General features: G+C 40.4%; 1 protein-coding gene across 1 annotated transcript in view; it reads left to right on the top strand.

Moving 5' to 3' along the window:
* The window catches only part of ACSS3 (acyl-CoA synthetase short chain family member 3), a 130,790-nt gene that overhangs the window by 23,132 nt on the left and 88,399 nt on the right, over nt 1–19,259 (top strand). Inside the window, 3 exon segments of the mRNA XM_077807714.1 lie at nt 11,040–11,228; nt 18,660–18,794; nt 19,078–19,218. Coding sequence (XP_077663840.1) covers nt 11,040–11,228; nt 18,660–18,794; nt 19,078–19,218 — 465 coding nt within the window.

Below are 19,259 nucleotides of genomic sequence, written 5' to 3'. Positions count from 1 at the left end.
TCCTGCCCAAAACAGAAGGCCCACAGACGCTGCACAAATCATTACGGAACATCAGACTTTGTTGATTGCTCCTCATGCACCCATGAAGAGGGAATGGACACAACCTCTTATTCCATCACAGTTTGAACACTGGGGAAAGGGAATAAAAATCCCTGATCTGAAGGATCTGTATCCATATGCTTCTTGAAATTTGGAGAGGATAATGTTTCTTAACATAAGCAAGGGATCCCCAAGCTGCTTAGCTTGGATTAGCCCTAAAGAACAAATAGAGCTTGAATATTACAGCAGTTTCTATTACTGTTTGAAACCTAAGACTGATACACATAAATGAGTTAATGTTTATCTGCTTCAACCTTGTAAATAACTCTAGTTTATTATAGGATTGGCTACAAGTGTTGTCTTTAGTGTGAGGTCTAAGGTGAAATTGACATGGGGTAAGTGACTGCCCTTTCGGACTGGGAGTAACCTGAACTCTTCTTTTTTTCTTTTTTTTTGGTATAAGGGACCACCTATCACAAAAGCAAGCTTGCCATGGCAAGATAGACTGGAGCACCCAACGTTATGACTCCATGGTTAGGCTGCTATAGTGGTTGAGTTAACACTTGTTACTTGGTGAGCTCTAAGTATAGAACTCACAACCGATTTGGGGTTTGTGCCCTGCTTCTTGACTATCTGCCCTGAGGTTGGCAATCACAGTCGTGAGCCACTCCAGACAGCTCGACAACACCTTCACAATATTATCCGAATTTATAAGTTTACAGACATAACTCCAATTCATCATAGTAGGTATGAGTAATCTCTAGCTTGTACTGTGGCAGTAGGTTCTTTCTGTTTTTAAAAAGGTGTGTGTGTGTTTTTGAACCTGAGATGGATGGCCTGTGAGTGCTTGGAGTGCTGAAAGAATCCTGACCTGTCTAACAAGTGGCCTATATTTTTGCCTAGCTGGGAACAAATTTGAATTCTCTCTTTATTAAAAATACAGCCCACTTACCAGATAGTGAGAAAAGGCTGTGTCTACCCTAGAAAAGAGGCTGGTTGAGTATCTGAAGGGAGGATATTTGGGAGGATTCATGTCCACTGTGGCCTCTATCTGTAGCATAGCATCCTGGCCTTGGCCAATCAGCCTCTGATAAAACCTCTATTGTAAGGGTTTTAAATATTATGGTACATTTATTTAAGTGAGTAAAACACTTCGACAGTGTGGATGCTAGTGTCTAATAAATTCTGTAGCAGATTTTTATACGGCAGTTGGTAATCAAACTGGATTTCTTGTACCAGTACTAGTTTTAGCCATTTTGTTTTGTTCAATTATCTTTACCTGTACTGAACTCTAAAGTAAACTTCATTGAGGTAGAATGAGACTCCCACATTGTCTTTAATGATTGCAGTGTCCAAGATGCAATTCAGGTCACTGTTATAGTGAAATTGTTCCATGGGGAAAAAAAGATATTTACAGCATAATTGTGCGTAGTGTTCTGAAATGTGTGAATATGTTTACAAATGTGTAATGTACTCACATTAAAATAGTCCAGTTTGAGTTTTGTGTTACTGGCTTTAGGAAAGGAAAAACCGTGTAGTTGCAAACATTGATACACATCACAGCACTTCTCTAACGCTGTAATGAGATCTACAGAAACCCTTCATTTTTATTGATTGACTTTCAAGAACTTTCAGCCAACAGAGGATTTAAAGGTTAACTATAGTGTTGTGACATAGCTATTCATGTACTTCAACATTTATTGATAAAGTATGTCTAGTTTGTGTTTAAATAGCTATCTTAACGATGTAATATCCCTGTGTAAATCCTGTCCAGTGCCCCCCTTTGCAGTAATTTACTTTGAAAAATCATTTGAAATGCAGCTCTTTACCTTTTTGAACCTGAAATAGATGTTCAGTTTCCTAGGTTTGTGGCTGTGTATTCTGTCGAGGTCTAATTATAGCTTTGGGCGAGAAAAAGAGTGTTTTAAAGAATTAGAGAGCTGCACAAATTAACTTAAACTTCCTCTCCCCACATTGTCTCCTCTTTTTCTAACAAACCCAGTTAACAGGGAGCACTAGTTAACCAGTCAGAGTATGTAACCAAACTCACTCTGAAGTCAGCAGGTCATGGAATGCTACCTGTAGTAGAGTCCTGTCTAAATACTGTCTTTGGATTCCGTACAGCTCATGCATGTGTTCTAATTTACACATTTTCATGCTCTTCTATCATGTGAAGGAGAGAATGTCAGATTAAGTGTATTTATAAACTATGGTATATTAAAGTCTACTGCTAAGCCTTGTGAAGCTGTTGAGTTGGGTGTTATATATTACCTGATTTCCCTGAAATATTCTGTTTTATGCATGATATCTTTTTGTTTTTTTGTTTAATTTTACATTATATTTTACTCCTGTTACATTTCTTACAAAGGACAATATCTTCATAACAAACTTATAATGGAAAACAAATCCTTTCCCCATTTTAACCCATTATGCAGTGTTACCAACCTCACTGTCTTAAAAATCAAGAGATTTGGTATATAAATCATAAATATACACCGGACCCTCGCTAGGACGCAGGATTTGGGATCCATGCTTGGTACCGGGTTAACATGGGGACTGCGTGTAAAATGAATTCCAATTAAAGTAATTAAATTTGGGATTCATGGCCGTGTTATATGCAAATTTGCGCTATATAGGCACGTGTTCTAGCGAGGGTCCTGTGTGTGTATGTGGGTGGGTGCGCGCGCTCACACACACACACATCTTATAAACCTCATTAGGTGCTTATTTAATTTCTAACAGGTCAGAGCTCATTACAAAAACAATATTACTGCATCTGAAAATGCCTTGAAAACTTGAAAAAAATCCTACCTGTTATCTTCACCATGTTGCTGTGCTTCTCAGTTTAAGGTTACGATGACAGCAATTGGGATGACGACATCTGCTGGAGTGCTGTGTGTTTAGCAATTTCCGGTAGTTGTTGGGAAGGTTTCAGTTCATAGCAGGCCAGAACATTTGTTTTTGTTACAGGTAAAATAGATAAGACTTTGCTCCACATTCTAGATAAAAAATGGTGGTTTCTCTGCATTAGGGAGAAAACACACTCCATGCTAGCCTGATCATAAGGAAGAATCAGAAGCGTAGCAATCAGTTTCGAAAGAGTTGGATACCACTTTTCTTGTGTCCCCATTTTGTTAAGATCCAGGACTTGCTCCCCGCCCCTTCCATTCATTCAGTTTTGTGACCTCTGGCTGAAAATCAGGCAGTTCAGAACCTACTTGTACTGGTTCCACTCATACACAATTGTTTGTTTTTCACCCTCAGATTTCATTGCAGATGGAAATCATGTCAGTAGATTAAGAATTGTATCTTCATCATAATCCAGTTATTTAGGCAGGTGTAGCAGTCCCAATGCCTGAAGAATATTATCTGTTAAGTTATATGAAAAAATTACCACTGCTGTTTTATCTGACTTAAAACAGAGTTTTTTCCTATCATGACATTGGCATAGTCAGAAGAGAAACCAGTAACATTCTCCCATGGAATGTGGTGGTTAGCAAAAAATCAGAATTTATTGCACTTACCAGGTTTTCTGCATTTACTATGTTAGATATTTCCATGGCCAAGAGGTCTGTTTTCATAACTTTAAGAGTCTGATGAAAGTACCTAGTTTAATGCAAACCTCCTTGTCATTGCAAACATCATTACTGTCATTTACCATTAAAGTGTTCGGGCTTGTTTTCCCCAACTGATTCGGAATGGTGGCTGGAAAGTGCTTTTATTATTGTAGTGGCTTTTGTTCACCCACCGGGAAATTCTTTTGCAATGTTTGAATTGGGAAACACCAGGTTGATGAGTGGTGGTTGTGTGTTATGGGTTTTTTTTTTTTTTAAATGATCTTCAAATGCAATTGGTAATCCATATTCTGAAATGGCTTGGCAAAAAAGTAAGTCAGCATTTGTAATCTTCTGACCTTTTCATGATAGGAAAAAAACCCACTGTTTTAAAGTTGGATAAAACAGCAGTCAAGTTCCATGTACAGGGGTGCTAGAACAATTCTTATAGTGGGGGTGATGAGAGCCATTGAACCAAACAGTAAACATTGTATATAATGGAAACCACTTCAAGCCAGGGTGTGTGCCAGCACTTCTATTTCCAACACTTGTCTGTGTACGTTCTGCCTTGTGTTTCCCATATTGCACATCTTGCAGTGAAGGATGCTGTTAAAGCAGTCTCAAAACCAGCAGATCATCTGCTAGTGGACACTTTTTATTATTGTAATAGTAGTGCAAAACAAAAAACAAAGAGCAGTACAATTACTGGTGTGATGCAGGTGAGCTTCAACTAATAAAACAAGGTGGAACAGCGTGGCTCAGTCTCAGCCAAGCAGTAGCAAGATGTAGTAACCTATGGAAGCCCCTTAAAGCCTATTTTGGAAGGTGACTTGTCGTTAAAGTGAGAGATGCCAGCACCATAGACTAAAGATTTTAGAGTCTAGTAAAAGGATTTGGTAAGAGCCTCACTATGGAAAGATTAATGAATTAAACAGTAGAATATTTTTATACTGAGATTGAGAATCTCGAATCAAAAAGAGTGAGGGATGGAAATGAAGGAAAGATTAGAAGGAAATGAAGACAAGAAGCTTTATCTCATGGGTGTTGGAAGCTAAGTCAAAAATATCTGCCCAGTATTAAGGTACTGATAGGAAGATGTAAGGAAAAAAAAAAAATAAGGGAGAGATAAAAGTGCCACTAGAAACTGGCCTTATTCATAGTGTTGCTGTCTTGATGTAAAAATCAAGTGATGCCTTTAAGAAATGTAAAACTTGCTGCCTCTGTTCAGGTTTTATTTCCTAATCTTAGGACATCATCTGAACTCCATTGTCTGTCTGGCTATGCCTGAAGGACAGGAGAGATTGGATGTGGTTTTAATTAGGTCCCAACTTTATTTTTAAATGTCTGAGGGTACCCAGCAAATAAGTTGAAGGTAATTCCATAATTTAAATATATACCCGGGGGCTTCCCTGAGCCCTGGCCCCTAGCCAACCTGCTGCTGTGGCCTCACAATCTCTCCCCTCCCAACTCAAATGAGGGTTCAGGGGGATTGGTCCACGAAATACCAGTCATAGTAACCCTCAGCCCCCTCCTCCCTGTTTCTGCTCCTTTAAAGAATACTGCCTTTAAATCCTTTACCGGTCCATTTTATCTGATCACTCTGTGCCTTCCCTATGGTGTACCTGCTCTGAATATCCACCATCATAGACTAATTTCAATTTCATGTTCACCTCACTAAGGCCCCCAGAATCCACTGTGGGGAAGGCATAAAACTCCAACTTTGCCTTGGCCAATCTGGCAGTGAGGGAAAAATTCCTTCCCAGTCCCCCCTCCCCCGCCCCCCAAGAAAGGAGCGACTAGCCCACAGAGGATCCTGACAAAACCAGTATTTCACCACTTCCAGGAGGGTGTGACCGGAGTCCCGGGGAGTCAACTGAGGTCACTCAATGAGGGTGAACTGCAAAGAATGGGGCAGACAATCCCCAAAGCTGGTGGATATTCCAATACTTAGATTTTCTAAATGAGCACAAAACCACTTCTAGAATACCTCTTTGGTTACCCAGAAGCCAACAACATAGTTCCCTTAAAGTAACGCAGCCTTAGGCCTCCACCCAGACACCCAAGTCAAATATGACTAGGATTACTGAACATAATATTCATTGTATAAGAAGGTTGTACCAATCCCAAAGAATTGGACACATTACTTCCCAGGTTAATGAATATTTCAGATCTTACCGAAATATATACTTACAGCCAATTTTTATTAACTAAGCTAAAATTTATTAAAAAATAAAAGTGAGTATTGGTTAAAAGATCAGTATACATACAGATATGAGTACAGTTCTAAGATTAGATTCATAATAGAGATGGTGAGCTTTGTAGTTGCTAAGAGTTTTCAGAATTGGTCCATACGTTATAGTCCAATGTTCATATTCAGGGTGAATCTGGATTAGGACCAGAGATCTCATTCTTACAATTTAAGCTTCCCTTGCTTCGAGCAGCAAACAAATCTGAGATAAAAAGGACGGGGAGCATCTTTATACAGTTCCAGGCTTCCTTTGACAGGTTGGAGTCCTTTGGCGAACAATAGGCAACTATGGAGATTTTGAAGTAGACCTATTTCCTAAGCATCACTGGTAATTAGCTACACAAATTAACTTAAGGCAATTTATCCATTAGGCCTGGGGTGGGCAAACTAGGGCCTATGGTCCGGATCAAATTCGCCCGTGAGCTCCTACTTGGGAGCGGGGTCTGGGGTTTTCCCTGCTCTGGTGCTGGGTCAGGGGCTGCACCACGCGGCTCTTGGAAGCCATGGCATGGCCCAGCTCCGGCTCCTGTGTGCTTCAATGGCCCCCTCCGGTGCTCCAATGGGAGCTGCAGGGGCAGTGCCTGCAGATTGGGCAGTGTGCAGAGCTGCCTGGCCCCGCCTCTCTGTAGGAGCCAGAGAAGGGACATGCCACTGCTTCCGGGAGCCACTTGAGGTAAGTGCTGCTTGGAGCCTGCACACCTGAGCCTCTTCCCCCCCCTTCCCCTTTTTCCAAACACCTTGATCCCAGCCCAGAGCATCCTCCTGTACCCCAAATGCCTCATCCCCACCCCAGAGCCCACACCCCAAACCAGAGCCCTCACCCCCTCCAATACCCCAACCCCAATTTTGTGAGCTTTCCTGGCCTGCCATACAATTTCTATTCCCGGATGTGGCCCTCAAGCCAAAAACTTTGCCTACCCCTGCATTAGGCAGTCTGTCACAAGCTTTAAAGAGACATACAGACAATGACATTATTGCACACAAGATTAATCTAAATATTAATATTCCCTTTTGATCTCTGAATCAATAGCTATAGTGACAGACAGGATCTGTCTTTTACATGGCTACTATCTAACAAGGTATAAGTAAACACATACAATTAGTATCACCTCTAATTCTCTAACAATACATGTTTGCACTTCAAAGTTCTTGCCTATCTACCATAGACTGGCACTAATTACCATTTACATACTTTTCTAATGTGTCTCTAAAGGTTGAATCTGGGTCATTTATCCTGCAGGATGCTTAACCCTTTCTGGCCACCCATCACACTTTGTATAAGATTCGTTGCAATTATATAACAGTGGTAGCAACAATGATTTTGCATGGTCACATTTTAATCAGATAATGTCACAGAGGATGAATGCCTATTTTTCCCAGGTTGTGAATTGCTATGAAGCTTAGTCAGGCAATAGGTGCCCAGATTCTTATCATGAGGCTGTAATGTGCATGCTCAGGCACGTTTTAGGTGGCTGGGTGACTAGAGTGAGGCTGCAGTACAAATGGCCAGAGGAAAAAACTTAGGTATCCTGTGAGTTTAGGTGCCTACAGGGTCAGGTGGCAGCTGAGGCAGAAGATTTGTGGATCACAGTCGTGCCTAAAAATGGGGATTAGGTACTTATGCACCTACCTGGATTGCATCCTTAGTCCCCAGTTATTTTTATTAGTAAAATGTCAAATGCATTAAAGCAGTAGATCAATCTTAAAATCCTAAGAAAAGCAGATAAATAGGGTGGAGGGAGGAAAATAGTAGCTATAAAATTTGGAGTGATAAGTATACTGACTTAATATAAACCATAAATGACAAAATACTGTACCATAAGGGAAAACTTCAGAACTTTTAACAAGTGAATGTCATTTTACCCAGTTATTTTTTTCTTTATAAAAGAGTGATTGCTTGAATGTTTCAGGATTGCCGTATCAGTCTTCAGAGCCAAATAAGCCTTCTCCATAGTATTCTGCATTTTTCTAGGCTTCTGCAATCAAGTAAAATGCTTCTGTGGATATTGTGACCTAAATTCTGGCTGTGTTTGTGGGGGATGAGAGAGAGGGAGCAAAGAGTGTCCTCGCAGTTGTGCTACTGTGCACCAGCTCAGGGACCAGCCATAGTATGGCTGAGGCATACAGGTACTCTACTAGTCTACTGCCTTCAGTGACAGTCCTCTCTCCGGAGGGTGCAGAACAGACATAACTGGGTACATGTAGCAAATATGGTGGGATTCCTGCTACAACATGCCCCCTTCTCCTCATGATAGGTTTGTGCTTTACAATGCTCCAATAAAGGTCCCAAACCACCTAGATTGTAATTTTTTTACACATAAAAATCTATTTTGGAAGACTTATAAGCTTGAAAAGTCAAGCACTCAAAAGGTAGGAAATGCTGGAATTAAGGTTGTGTGTGCATTACAGTAGTATTTAATGACAAGATCACAGGCTTTATTGTGCACAGAATCCATACTTCAGGATGCATTGTGCTTACTGAATGGATAATTAGCTGACTTTTTTCTTTATTCTCCTCATTCAGTGTAAAAAGAAAAGGAGTACTAGTGGCACCTTAGAGACTAACCAATTTATTTGAGCATAAGCTTTTCTGAGCTACAGCTCACTTCATCGGATGCAACTTATGCTCAAATAAATTGGTTAGTCTCTAAGGTGCCACTAGTACTCCTTTTCTTTTTGCGAATAGAGATTAACATGGCTGCTACTCTGAAACCTCTCGTTCAGCGTGTAGCCCTATATTTATGTATATCCACACCACCTAACCCCCGCCTTGAATACAGAATTATTAATTAAATGTCATTAATTGCCTCTTGGTCTGCTTTATAGTGCTCATTCCCAGAGAATGAGTGCTTCTCTGGGGTTGATGACAAGGATTAATCTTCACAAAACTCCTGTGAGGTGAGTTGGTGGTATTATCCCTGTTTGGCAGAGTTGTAAGCAACTGAAAACGCTATAGGTAATGGAAAGTATTAGACAACTCCACCTATAATTACTTTTCCCATGAGTCCCACCTAAAATCTTCTGTGAATACTAGATTATTTTGCTAGCAAAATGGCAGGTGAAATTCAGAGTTGGTAAATGCAAAATACTGCACATTAGAAAACATAATCACAACTAAATTAGCAGTTACCACTCAAGAAGGATCTTGGAGTCATCATGGGTAGTTCTCTGAAAATGTGTGGTAGCAGTCAAAAAAGCTGCTAGTGTTAGGAATCATTAGCAGAGGGATCGATAATAAGACAGAAAAATATTTAAGACCTCTATGTAAATCTATGGTACATCCACACCTTGAATACTACAGGCAGTTCTGGTCTCCGCACCTCAAAAAAATATTAGAATTGGAAAAGGTACAAAGAAGGGCAATAAAAATGATTAGGCGTATGTAACCACTTCCATGAGGAGAGATTAAAAAAGAGGCTGGGACTGTTCAACTTTGAAAAGAGATGACTAAGGCAGGGGTGGGGAGAATATGATAGAGGTCTATACAATCATGAATACTGTAGAGAAAGTGAATAGGGTAATGATATTTATCCCTTTGTAAGGCTCAAGAACCAAGGATCAGCCAGTGAAATTAATAGGCAGCAGGTTTAAAACAAAAAGGAAGTATTTCACACAATACGCAGTCAACCTGTAGTACTCATCACAGGGGATATTGTGAAGGCCGAAAGTATAACTGGTTTCCAAAAAGAATTAGATAGGTCCATAAATGGCTCTATCCTCCATGAACTTATTAGCCACGATGATTAGGGGACTCAGCCTCATGCTGTGGCTGTCCCTAAACCTCTGACTGCTGGGACTGGATGACAGGGGATGAATCATTAGATAATTGCTCTGTTCTGTTTGAAGCATCAGGCACTGGCTCTGATCGGAAAACAAGATACTGGGCTAGATGGACCATTGGTCTGAGCCAATATAGCCATTATGTTCTTACCAGTTGTCATACATTTATCAGTGCCAACGACTGCATTGCTCTTCAGTAGTGCATCTCAGATTTTCACAGTGTATTAATGGTGTGGAGTTAGTTATTTCTAGAATGATGGAGACATTCCTTTCAAGATTAACCACTGAAGTTAACCAAAAAAATAAAATAAAAATCAATAAACCAAGATAAAGATACCTACCTGTTCCTGGTTAGCATATTATATTAATTAGGAACTTGGTAATGGCACTGATAGGTGATCATGACAGTTTTTGGCATACGTTTATTTTCAATGATCTTTGTACCTGGGGATATGAATACCTAGCACTTAGTGGGGGTTTTTATACAAAGAATTGTGTAAACATTAATAAATCCTTACTATAATCTCTCTGTACTAACTATGTGCCTCACGAGGGTAAATAATTTGCTCATGACCATACAAGTCATTGGCAGGGTCAGAATTAGATTTCAGGAGGGCATGAGTTTCAGTCTCATGCTCAGTCTGTTAAACCTGTCTACATGCCTAAATAATCTGGAGGTGAGAGGAAAAAGTAATCTCTGAAATTAAATGGATCACAGGGACGTTTGGGCAGGCACAATGTGGAAGAACTCTTACCCAGAGGACTTAGAAATTAGAGAATACAGAAAATTGGGAAAATATTTGGTATCTTCTCTATTGACTTGTGCCCCACTTTGCTATGTTTTAATGAAACTTGGATTATGAACAGTTCGGATATTTTCCGGGCTTTTTTCATATTTGTTTAGTTTAGTAAAATAAACCTGTCCTGCAAATGTTCTTATTTTGTATGTCTTACATAGAATTTTTTTAGTTAATTGTACTAGCAATATGAGTAGCTAATTAAATGAAATGGCTCGAGTATTTGAAAAAAATCTTTTCTCTTGGTTTCTCTACTTTGTAAAGCCAAAATGCCAATATATTTTGATCATTTTTTTCATCTTTACAGAAGATCATGCTGTATTCTCTATTTTTCTTCTCATCTGGACTAAATTCATTGACCTTATACTGGATCTTTAATTTTGTGTAGCATTCCTGTGGCTTAAAGTGAAAAGCAGCATTAATTTTTAAGTTAACTGTACCACTAATTTATGTCAAGATCAATGATAAAATGGTCAAGTATGTTGTCCAGTTATTGTCTAGATATTGACTGTGTTCTTTTTTGTGAGATGCCACCTAAATTGGAAAAGCAATTAATCTGTTTACTGAGGTGCTTGCTTTATACATTTCTTTATCGTTAACTTGAAAACGTTGCTTATACAGGTCTCCAAGTTAGCTGATGTTATGGTGAAATACGGTGTGAAGAAAGGAGATTGTGTTGTCATCTACATGCCCATGATTCCACAGACAGTATATACCATGCTGGCATGCGCAAGAATAGGAGCCATACATAGCCTCATTTTTGGTGGATTTGCATCTAAAGAGCTTTCTAGTCGCATTGATCATGCAAAGGTAAACCTTTAGAAAAACAAAGCCCATTGTAAATTATAAAAAATAATTGATAAATTGCTTTTTCCAGTGATTGTTATATTTCCCCTTTTATGGTAAATAGCCCTGTTTTGTTGACTGTACGTAGTATCAAAACGCAGACAGATCCTTATGCAGAGTGTTATATTTTTATAACAGATATTGAGTTTTAACTTTTTGACCTATAAATGTATGACTTTTTGTCATGCTGCTCTCTATGCTTAGAACAAACATCCTCCTTTGTGGCAACCATTCTCCGCTCCAACATCTTGGCTTGAAACCAACTTTTCATCCAGCCTTCCCTTAATTGTCTAAGATTCTGCAAACTGGCCTTGTACTCTCCTTTTTGTTTGTTTTCCATCTGTGCATATTATGCTGTGAGCTATTCAGCTGCAGCTTATGTTCAAGTACACTGTGTGTTTATAAAGTATTATGCATGTCTGACACTATATACTGTAAGTAATACCTAGCAATTTCTATTAGAAATGAATAGTGCTGCTCAAAATGTTTTTTAAATTCTGATGATTTATTTTGTGGGAATTACAGTTGGAAAAGAGAAAGGGAAATCACAGCAATTTCTTGAAATTTTATTTCTGCTTTTTCAGCAAGGTAGAGGAATGAATTTTAAGCCTCAGATGCTACTGATTAGCAAAATCATGTGGAGAAAAGAACCAAGTAAGAGTGCAAAACCTTAAGGTCAATTTACATAATAGCACAGAGCTAGCATTTTTCATTTTCATAGTAGTTTCCAAATATTAGATAATTAATCCTAATGGTCCTTCTCTCAGAGACAGAAAGAGAACACCGTATATAATTATCCCTGTTTTACAGAGGAGAAAACACAGAAAGGGAGGTTAAGTGGTTTATCCAAGGCCACACAGCAAGTCTGTGGCAAATCAGGCATAGAACTAGGAGCTGCATGCCCTGGGTTTTGTGCTAGATTATGCTGTCATTTGTTTTAAATTTGAAAGGTGAATCTAATTGAACTATGTTTTATTCTCTTGATGAATGCTTTAGCTAGCTTGCATATTGAACAAAGTGGTGTGTAATGAAATGAGAGGGCAAGACGAGGTGAGCCACATTTATACTGAAATTTCAAGATTTGGCCAGATTTCAGAGCTCTGTACAGCTTTTTAAAAATGTAATACAAATTATATTAGGACTATTTTAAAGCATATGCATTTAAATAATTGTGTAATTGATGGCACTGTGCTGAACTCAAAGTTAGTAAGATATTCTTTAGCAATTGCCCCAGTTAGTACTATAATTTGTGTTTATTGAACATTGAGGTACCAAACCTGATGTTGGTATGATATGCTAGAAAGAGTTGCATCTTTGGAACAGAGAGATCAAACTGTGAGAAGTTCTTTTGGAAGAAAGGTCACAATTTAGCTCTTGTCAAAAGACCCCAAATATAAGTAATAACAAGAACTTTCTATTGGATATAGAAAAGTATGAATATAATACCAGTTTGCCTTAATTTGTCTTGAATTTTAAATAGCTCTGGGAATGCTGTATAGACCATGATGATTGTTAGTCTTCTCAGGTATTGACTGTGCTATATACATAAGTGAATTGAGATGAAGTGATATGGAATGGGAATACAGGCATTTTTTGTAACCTCATCTCACTTGAAGTGGAGCATATATATATAGTTCACTACGCTGAAGTAACAGATACTTTTTTCTAATGTCCATTAAATGACTGTTAGATCGAAACACAATTTGTTTAGGCATCTTATTTTAATACTTCGAGAAATTTAAAAGGAAAACTGCAAGGACACTTCAAATATGACGTGGTCGGATGTGCAGTTTACAGATGTTGTTCTTTAAGTCACTGAAGCCTCTTGAGGTATGTCTACGTTGCAATATAGCCTGTGTCAGTTGACTCAGACTAAGAGACTGTTTAATTGCAGTGTAGACATTCAGATGCAGTTTTTCATTTTCAACAAATTTTAGCATGAAATGGGATCTTAACTGTGTCTGAGAAGCTTCCCCCGAAAATGGGTTGCTATCACCTGATGAACACCAGAAAGAACAGACCAAAAATAGTACTTGAACAAAACCTCTATCCCAAAATCATCATTATTCCTGTCACAGCTGGGGGCACAGGGGCCGGGTGCCAGTAGAGAGCAGATCCCAGTCACTGAATGTCAGCAATCAGGGCCTGCAGCAGAGAGAGTCTCTAGGCAACCTCATCAGTACAGCTGGGCTGCTGCAGGCTGCCTGACTGACCCCATTTCCTTATTGGTTGGAGAGGCCAGTAGGCTAGCTTTTGGGCCACTAGCAGTTCGCTGGCTGCTCAGTGCTCATGTCTGCCCATGTGACTGCTTCTGTATTATCTTCCTGCCTTGCATTCAGCCTTGCCTCTGTCCTGCCACTATCTTGAACCCTTCTTTACCTGCTCTCCTGCTTCCTCCAGCTCCTGATCTCTGGTTTGACACGTGGCTCCAGCCTCTGCCTCTGACCCTAGTCTCAGGTTTTAACATTTTGGTCCTGATGCCTGACCACTAGGCCTGAAACTTTTTCCAACCACTAGGCTAGTACTGCCCTCCTGCTGGTTGCCTGACACTGATACACCCACCTATCAGCAGTGGGGGGGCTGCCACTACTCTCCTCCTTGCATCATGAGCTCCTCAGCTCTGCTCCACCAGGCCACAGGGGGATTGGAGTGACCTGTTTCTGGGCAGGAGCAGGCTCTGTCTGGCAAGTGAAGTGGAAGAGATTCTGTGGCCTGGGGCTCCCCTCCAGGTGGTGATGCATTCCCGGGCCTACCTACTCACAAGGGCTATTACAGGGAAAGGGAGTGCCTGGGCAGTCATGGGAAGGAGCAGGCACAGGGAGGGGGTTTCCAGGCCCAGCTATTCACAGGGGCACTTATGGTCTAAAATAAACAAAGGCAATTTACTTCTTCACATAATGCACAATCAAACTGTGGAACTTGTTGCTAGCCGCTATAACAAGGTTAAAAAAAGCATTAGATAAGTTAGTGGAGGATAGGGCCATCAATGGTTATTAGCCAAAATGGTCAAGGATGCAACCCCATGCTTTAGGTGTCCCTAGCCTCTGACTGCCAGAAGCTGGGAGTGGATGACTCGGCATGGATCAGTAGGTAATTGCCTCTTCCATTCATTTCCTCTGAAGCATCTGGCATTGGCCCTTATCAGAAGACTGGATACTGGGCTAGATGGACCTTTGGTCTGACCCAGTATGGCTGTTTTTATCTTGGGGGAGGGAGGTGCCTTACATTCTTGGGGGAGCTGGTCAGGAGGGGGGCCAGTACTCCTGAGTGCAGCCTCTTGTTCCCTGTAGCCTATCTGTGCAGCAACTGATTGTCTTAGCAGGCTCCCTGCCTGTCTTGCTCCCTGCCTGTCTCACTCCCTCACTGTGCAGCGGCAGCAGCCACCAACGGGGCAATTTAACCTTCCCTGCGCAGGCACGCTGAGGAGGTCTGTGGGGTCTCTGAGCAGGGAGCTGCGTCCAGAGAATTCAAGCAGGGACAAAGTCCGAGTAGAACCCTGGAAAAATACAGATATTGGATTTTTCAAAACCCAGACATTTTTCAGAGGTTTTTGGTGGGGGAAAAAACAAAAATAAGGTGCCCGATTTATTCTGAATAAGATACTGTTCTTGCACACAGATACGTCTATAATTGGCTACTCCTGATTATTATCATGAAACAATCGGACCATTTGTGTGATTAGACACTAAGATGATGAGCCTGGAACTTAAGAGACATGGTTGCCTCAGAATAATGGCAGTCCAATCTTATGTTTAAAGAACTATTTATTTTTGTAATACATGTTTTTTTAAAAAGTCCACTCTTCCATAGATTTAAAAAGCAACTGTATACAGCTTTATTAACCACTCTTACAGTATGATTAAGGCTAAGATTTTGTCATGGATATTTTTAGTAAAAGTCCAGACAGGTCATGGGCAATAAAGAAAAATTAATTGAAGCCTGCGGCCTGTCTGTGACTCTTACTAAAAACATCCGTGACAAAGTGGGGAGGTACAGAGTCCCCACACTGCCTGCAGCTGCTGGGCAGCTGCGGGGGCCCTGGCTCGGAGCTCCAGGAGGTCCCCACCACTCGCGGTGGCCGGGAACTCTGGGATACCCCCACCACCCATGGTGGCTGGGAGCTGTGGGGACCCCATGCTGCTTGTGGCAGCCAGAAGCTGTGGGGGGGGGGTCCCTGTTGCCTGTGGAGGCTAGGAGCTGCAGGGGGCCCCCACCACCTCAGGCAGTGTGGTACCTCACAACTCCCGGCCACCACCGGTGGTGGAGGGGACCCTGCAGCTCCCAGCAGCCATGGGCTGAAGTCATGGAGATCTCTGGAAGTTACGGATTCTGTGACTTCTGCAATCTCCGTGACAAAATCATAGCCTTAAGTATGATTTATCTGCTTTAATGTAGAATGTTACAGAATACCTGACAGAACTAAAGAGGAGTTGCAATCTCATATGGATTATATGCCCACACAGTGGCAGCTAGTCTGGCTAGTAAAACTATGTAAACATTAGTCTTCCCTCCTGCCCCCTGCCCCCCGCAGCCCTTAAAATTTGTCGCCATTGCACTACCACCAATGCCTCTCCACTAGCAGAAGCGACAGAGGGCATGTAGTGTTGCCAGTCTCAAATTACGAGTCAGATCCACAAAATCATGAGCTTCTTAATGTGAGGGTTCTGTTCATTGGTATTCTGTTTTCTAATCCTTTAGATCGTGCTCCGTTCATGTTTTCATGCTGTTCTCTACATCCATGAGGGCTAGAAACTTACTAAAAAAAGTTAAAGCTGACATGCTCATGTGACCACTTTACTCCAGAACAACAAATAATCACAAGTCTTGTGATAAAATCATAAGAGTTTGCAATGCTTAAAGTGCTTAGTGTAGCTCAGATAGTAGAAGCAGTTGTAAAGTCCATTTATTTATGTCTGAACGCTGGTGACATCATAGAATTTTCAGAAGCCTTCTTAAGGCATTCTAAGTGCACTCTCAGCAGTTGACTTCCCAATGATCTGACACACACCTTCCATCCATCCATATCCTTGCTGGTCATCCCCTACTGCGATGACCTACCACCATTCCTTCCATAATAACTTCCTTGAATTCTTTCTATTTCTGTGCCTGATGTGACCAAAGTTCATAAGTTTGTGCCTGTTGATTTCTGAGATCAGATTCAACTTCTCTTCAGCAATGTTTCAAAAACAAGCATTTGTTCTCTTCCATCCAGGAGATACACAAGTGTCTTTGTTAGGACCATATCTTAAAGGCTTCAGTTTTCTGCTTGTCAGCAGCATTATTTCCCAGGAATCCCATCCATAAGTTGTTATGAAAAAATAAGCTTTTTATTTTTTTCATAGCACTTTATGGATGTGAATTCTGGGAAACTAATGCTGCGGACAAGAAGAAAATTGAAGCCTTTGAAATATGGTAGAACAGATGCTGGACTTCAATCATTGTTTGTTTAATTTCATCTGGCTGAGAGAAGATATGGATGACAGGATGGTTAAAGCACTGGTGTCTGCTGATGCCCTGTCTGTCTGAACACTGCCGTTTGTGTAATATATGTTACAAACACATACATGACACATTGCCTACATATTTAAAAAAATTAAAGTATCAGCATATAGGTAAGCTTGAAGGATATGAAACTTTCAAATTTTGACTTTTTGTAAGAAAATTGATCTTATTCAGTTTTTAAAATCTTGATTATCTGTGAAAGTCCAGAGTCAAATTGGACAGCAGGAAGGCAAGATGGGATGCACTGGGGACAAGCAGGAATGTGTGTAGCCTATGCTGAAGGTAGTGAATGGGGATTTCAGAGGGAAGACGGTTCTTTGGGCATGTAGGAGGTCCAGGGGTTGTGGCAGTGTTGGTGTAGAGGAGGGAGAGCAGGAATGCATGGAGAGGCTAGAGGAGGAAGAGGTCTTGCATGTTGGGGACATTGGGTCTGGGCTGGGGAGATGAGTCTCTACTTGAACAGTTCCCTATGGCACTGCTGCTTTTGCTCCACTGCTCACTGAGGCAGGATTGCAAGGGGAGCTCTTAAAGGCGAATTTGATGCTGTGGAACTTTGCTCTGCCCTACCCTATCCTACCTCCCCCACTGTCGTAGCACTGTTTTTCCTAATACAGCCCACTTTCCTATCCACATCCTTCCTTATTCATCAGACCTGTGCATATCCCTCCCACCTCAACACCAGAAAGCAGGGCTGGAGAGCTAAAGGTAATGGGGAGATGGCTGTATGTGAGGAGGTTGTGAGCAGAGATGTGAAGGAAGCATGGCAGGGTTAGCTGGGATATCTTTGTTCCTATCTAACAAAGATAGGAAAGGGTAGGGGGCCAGGCATGGGGTAGCCATCTATGATGCTCCCAATCAATGCCCCTATACTCTGGAGAAAGTATTCATTTTGCCTAGCATGAGTTTCACTCCAATTAACTTGATCTTGTCTGAGAATAGATTTGCAGCATACAGAGTGGCTGGAGAAGGGACCCCTTAAAAAGCAACTTAAGCAAAATTAGCCCTGACTAGTCTATAAACATAACAATGGGAGACCATAGTTGTTAGTATTTTAGATTAATTACAAACTAATTTATTCAAATGTAGCCTCCACATGACTTCAGTTAAGCTGAACTATATGGAAAGTTTGAAGATTCTATCTTATTCTGTTGATGAGGTTATTCTGGTCAAAAAGAGAGAGAGGACAAAGGCTGAACTTATTATTTTTTTTTTAAAGCTCATCAAAAAGATTTTAAAAATCTTTTTGAACTCAAAACAATTAATGAATTTCCTTTAGTAACAAATTTGGAGATGGTACACTGTATTATTCATACATAAGAAAGCTATTCAGTCCCCATTCTAAGTTCAAAGCTCAACTCATCTGTAACTGGAATTGGGGCCACTGCCTCCGTCATGAGATTTCTGGTAATATACACAATTAACAAACGAGCTTGGTCAGATTGTAAGATTGTACAAAATAAACTAAGAGCACTCTTGTTGTTGTGCTTGCAGTTTTGCAGAGGAGAGAAGATTGGTTCTGTTCTAAATAAGATGAGTCTGACTATTAGTTGATTTTTACTTCTTGGAATAGGACTAATAGAAATTTGGTTTACTTAATTTTTGAAGGCAGGGTCTTGGAAGTTATGTCAAAACATTTTTGTATATTGTTGCCTTGATTTTAAATTAAACAGGTGCCCTGACTTTAAATTGTGCAGTCTAATGTTCTCACTTCCAGTGCAAATGAGGAGGATGTCATCCAAACAATCATTTAAAAAAGTACAGAAACTTGTGTGTGAAGAGTACAATGTTCTCTTAGAAATGAAGTAAATGTGTGTATTTGTGTGTAAGGGCTCTATTTACTGAATAATTTTATGGCAAACATTTTTTAATGTACTATGATCCTCTTTACTTTAGCCCAAACTTGTTGTAACTGCAACTTTTGGGATAGAACCAGGAAGGAGAGTGGAATACATGCCGCTTCTAGAAAGAGCCCTGGAAATGATACAGCACCAACCTCAGAAAGTTCTCATATACAGTCGACCTCACTTGGTAAATTTATAGTTGTTCTTGTTTATTAACTTTTTATGTATCTTCTTTTTTTTTCTTTTTTAATCAAATATGTTTTGCTGTGCATTTTAATTGAGATCTTCCGTGTCATGAGATTTAAATAATTTTTAATTAGCTAGTAGAGCTTCTGTGTCTGAGAGATTAGGTATACTAGCTTTGTTCAAGGTATCCATATGGGAGACTGGATGCTGCATATCTCTTGAGCCAGTGTCTTTTATTCCATCTGGTTAAATTTCATTGAATATTTCTGTTTCTTGGTGTATAGGGAACTGTTCCTCTAGTCTCAGGTCGTGACCTTGATTGGGATGAAGAAATAGCAAAAGCCAAGCCTCATGATTGTGTTGCTGTTCGTTCAGATCATCCACTTTACATTCTTTATACATCAGGAACGACTGGCTTGCCCAAGGTAGGGTACTATCTTTAGTATAAATATCTGTGACCAAACTA

The sequence above is a fragment of the Eretmochelys imbricata genome, chromosome 1 (genome assembly GCF_965152235.1).
Source record: "Eretmochelys imbricata isolate rEreImb1 chromosome 1, rEreImb1.hap1, whole genome shotgun sequence".
Taxonomy (NCBI): Eukaryota; Metazoa; Chordata; order Testudines; family Cheloniidae; genus Eretmochelys; species Eretmochelys imbricata.
The sequence above is the reverse complement of the archived record's forward strand: the minus strand, read 5'-3'. Positions and strand labels throughout refer to the sequence as shown.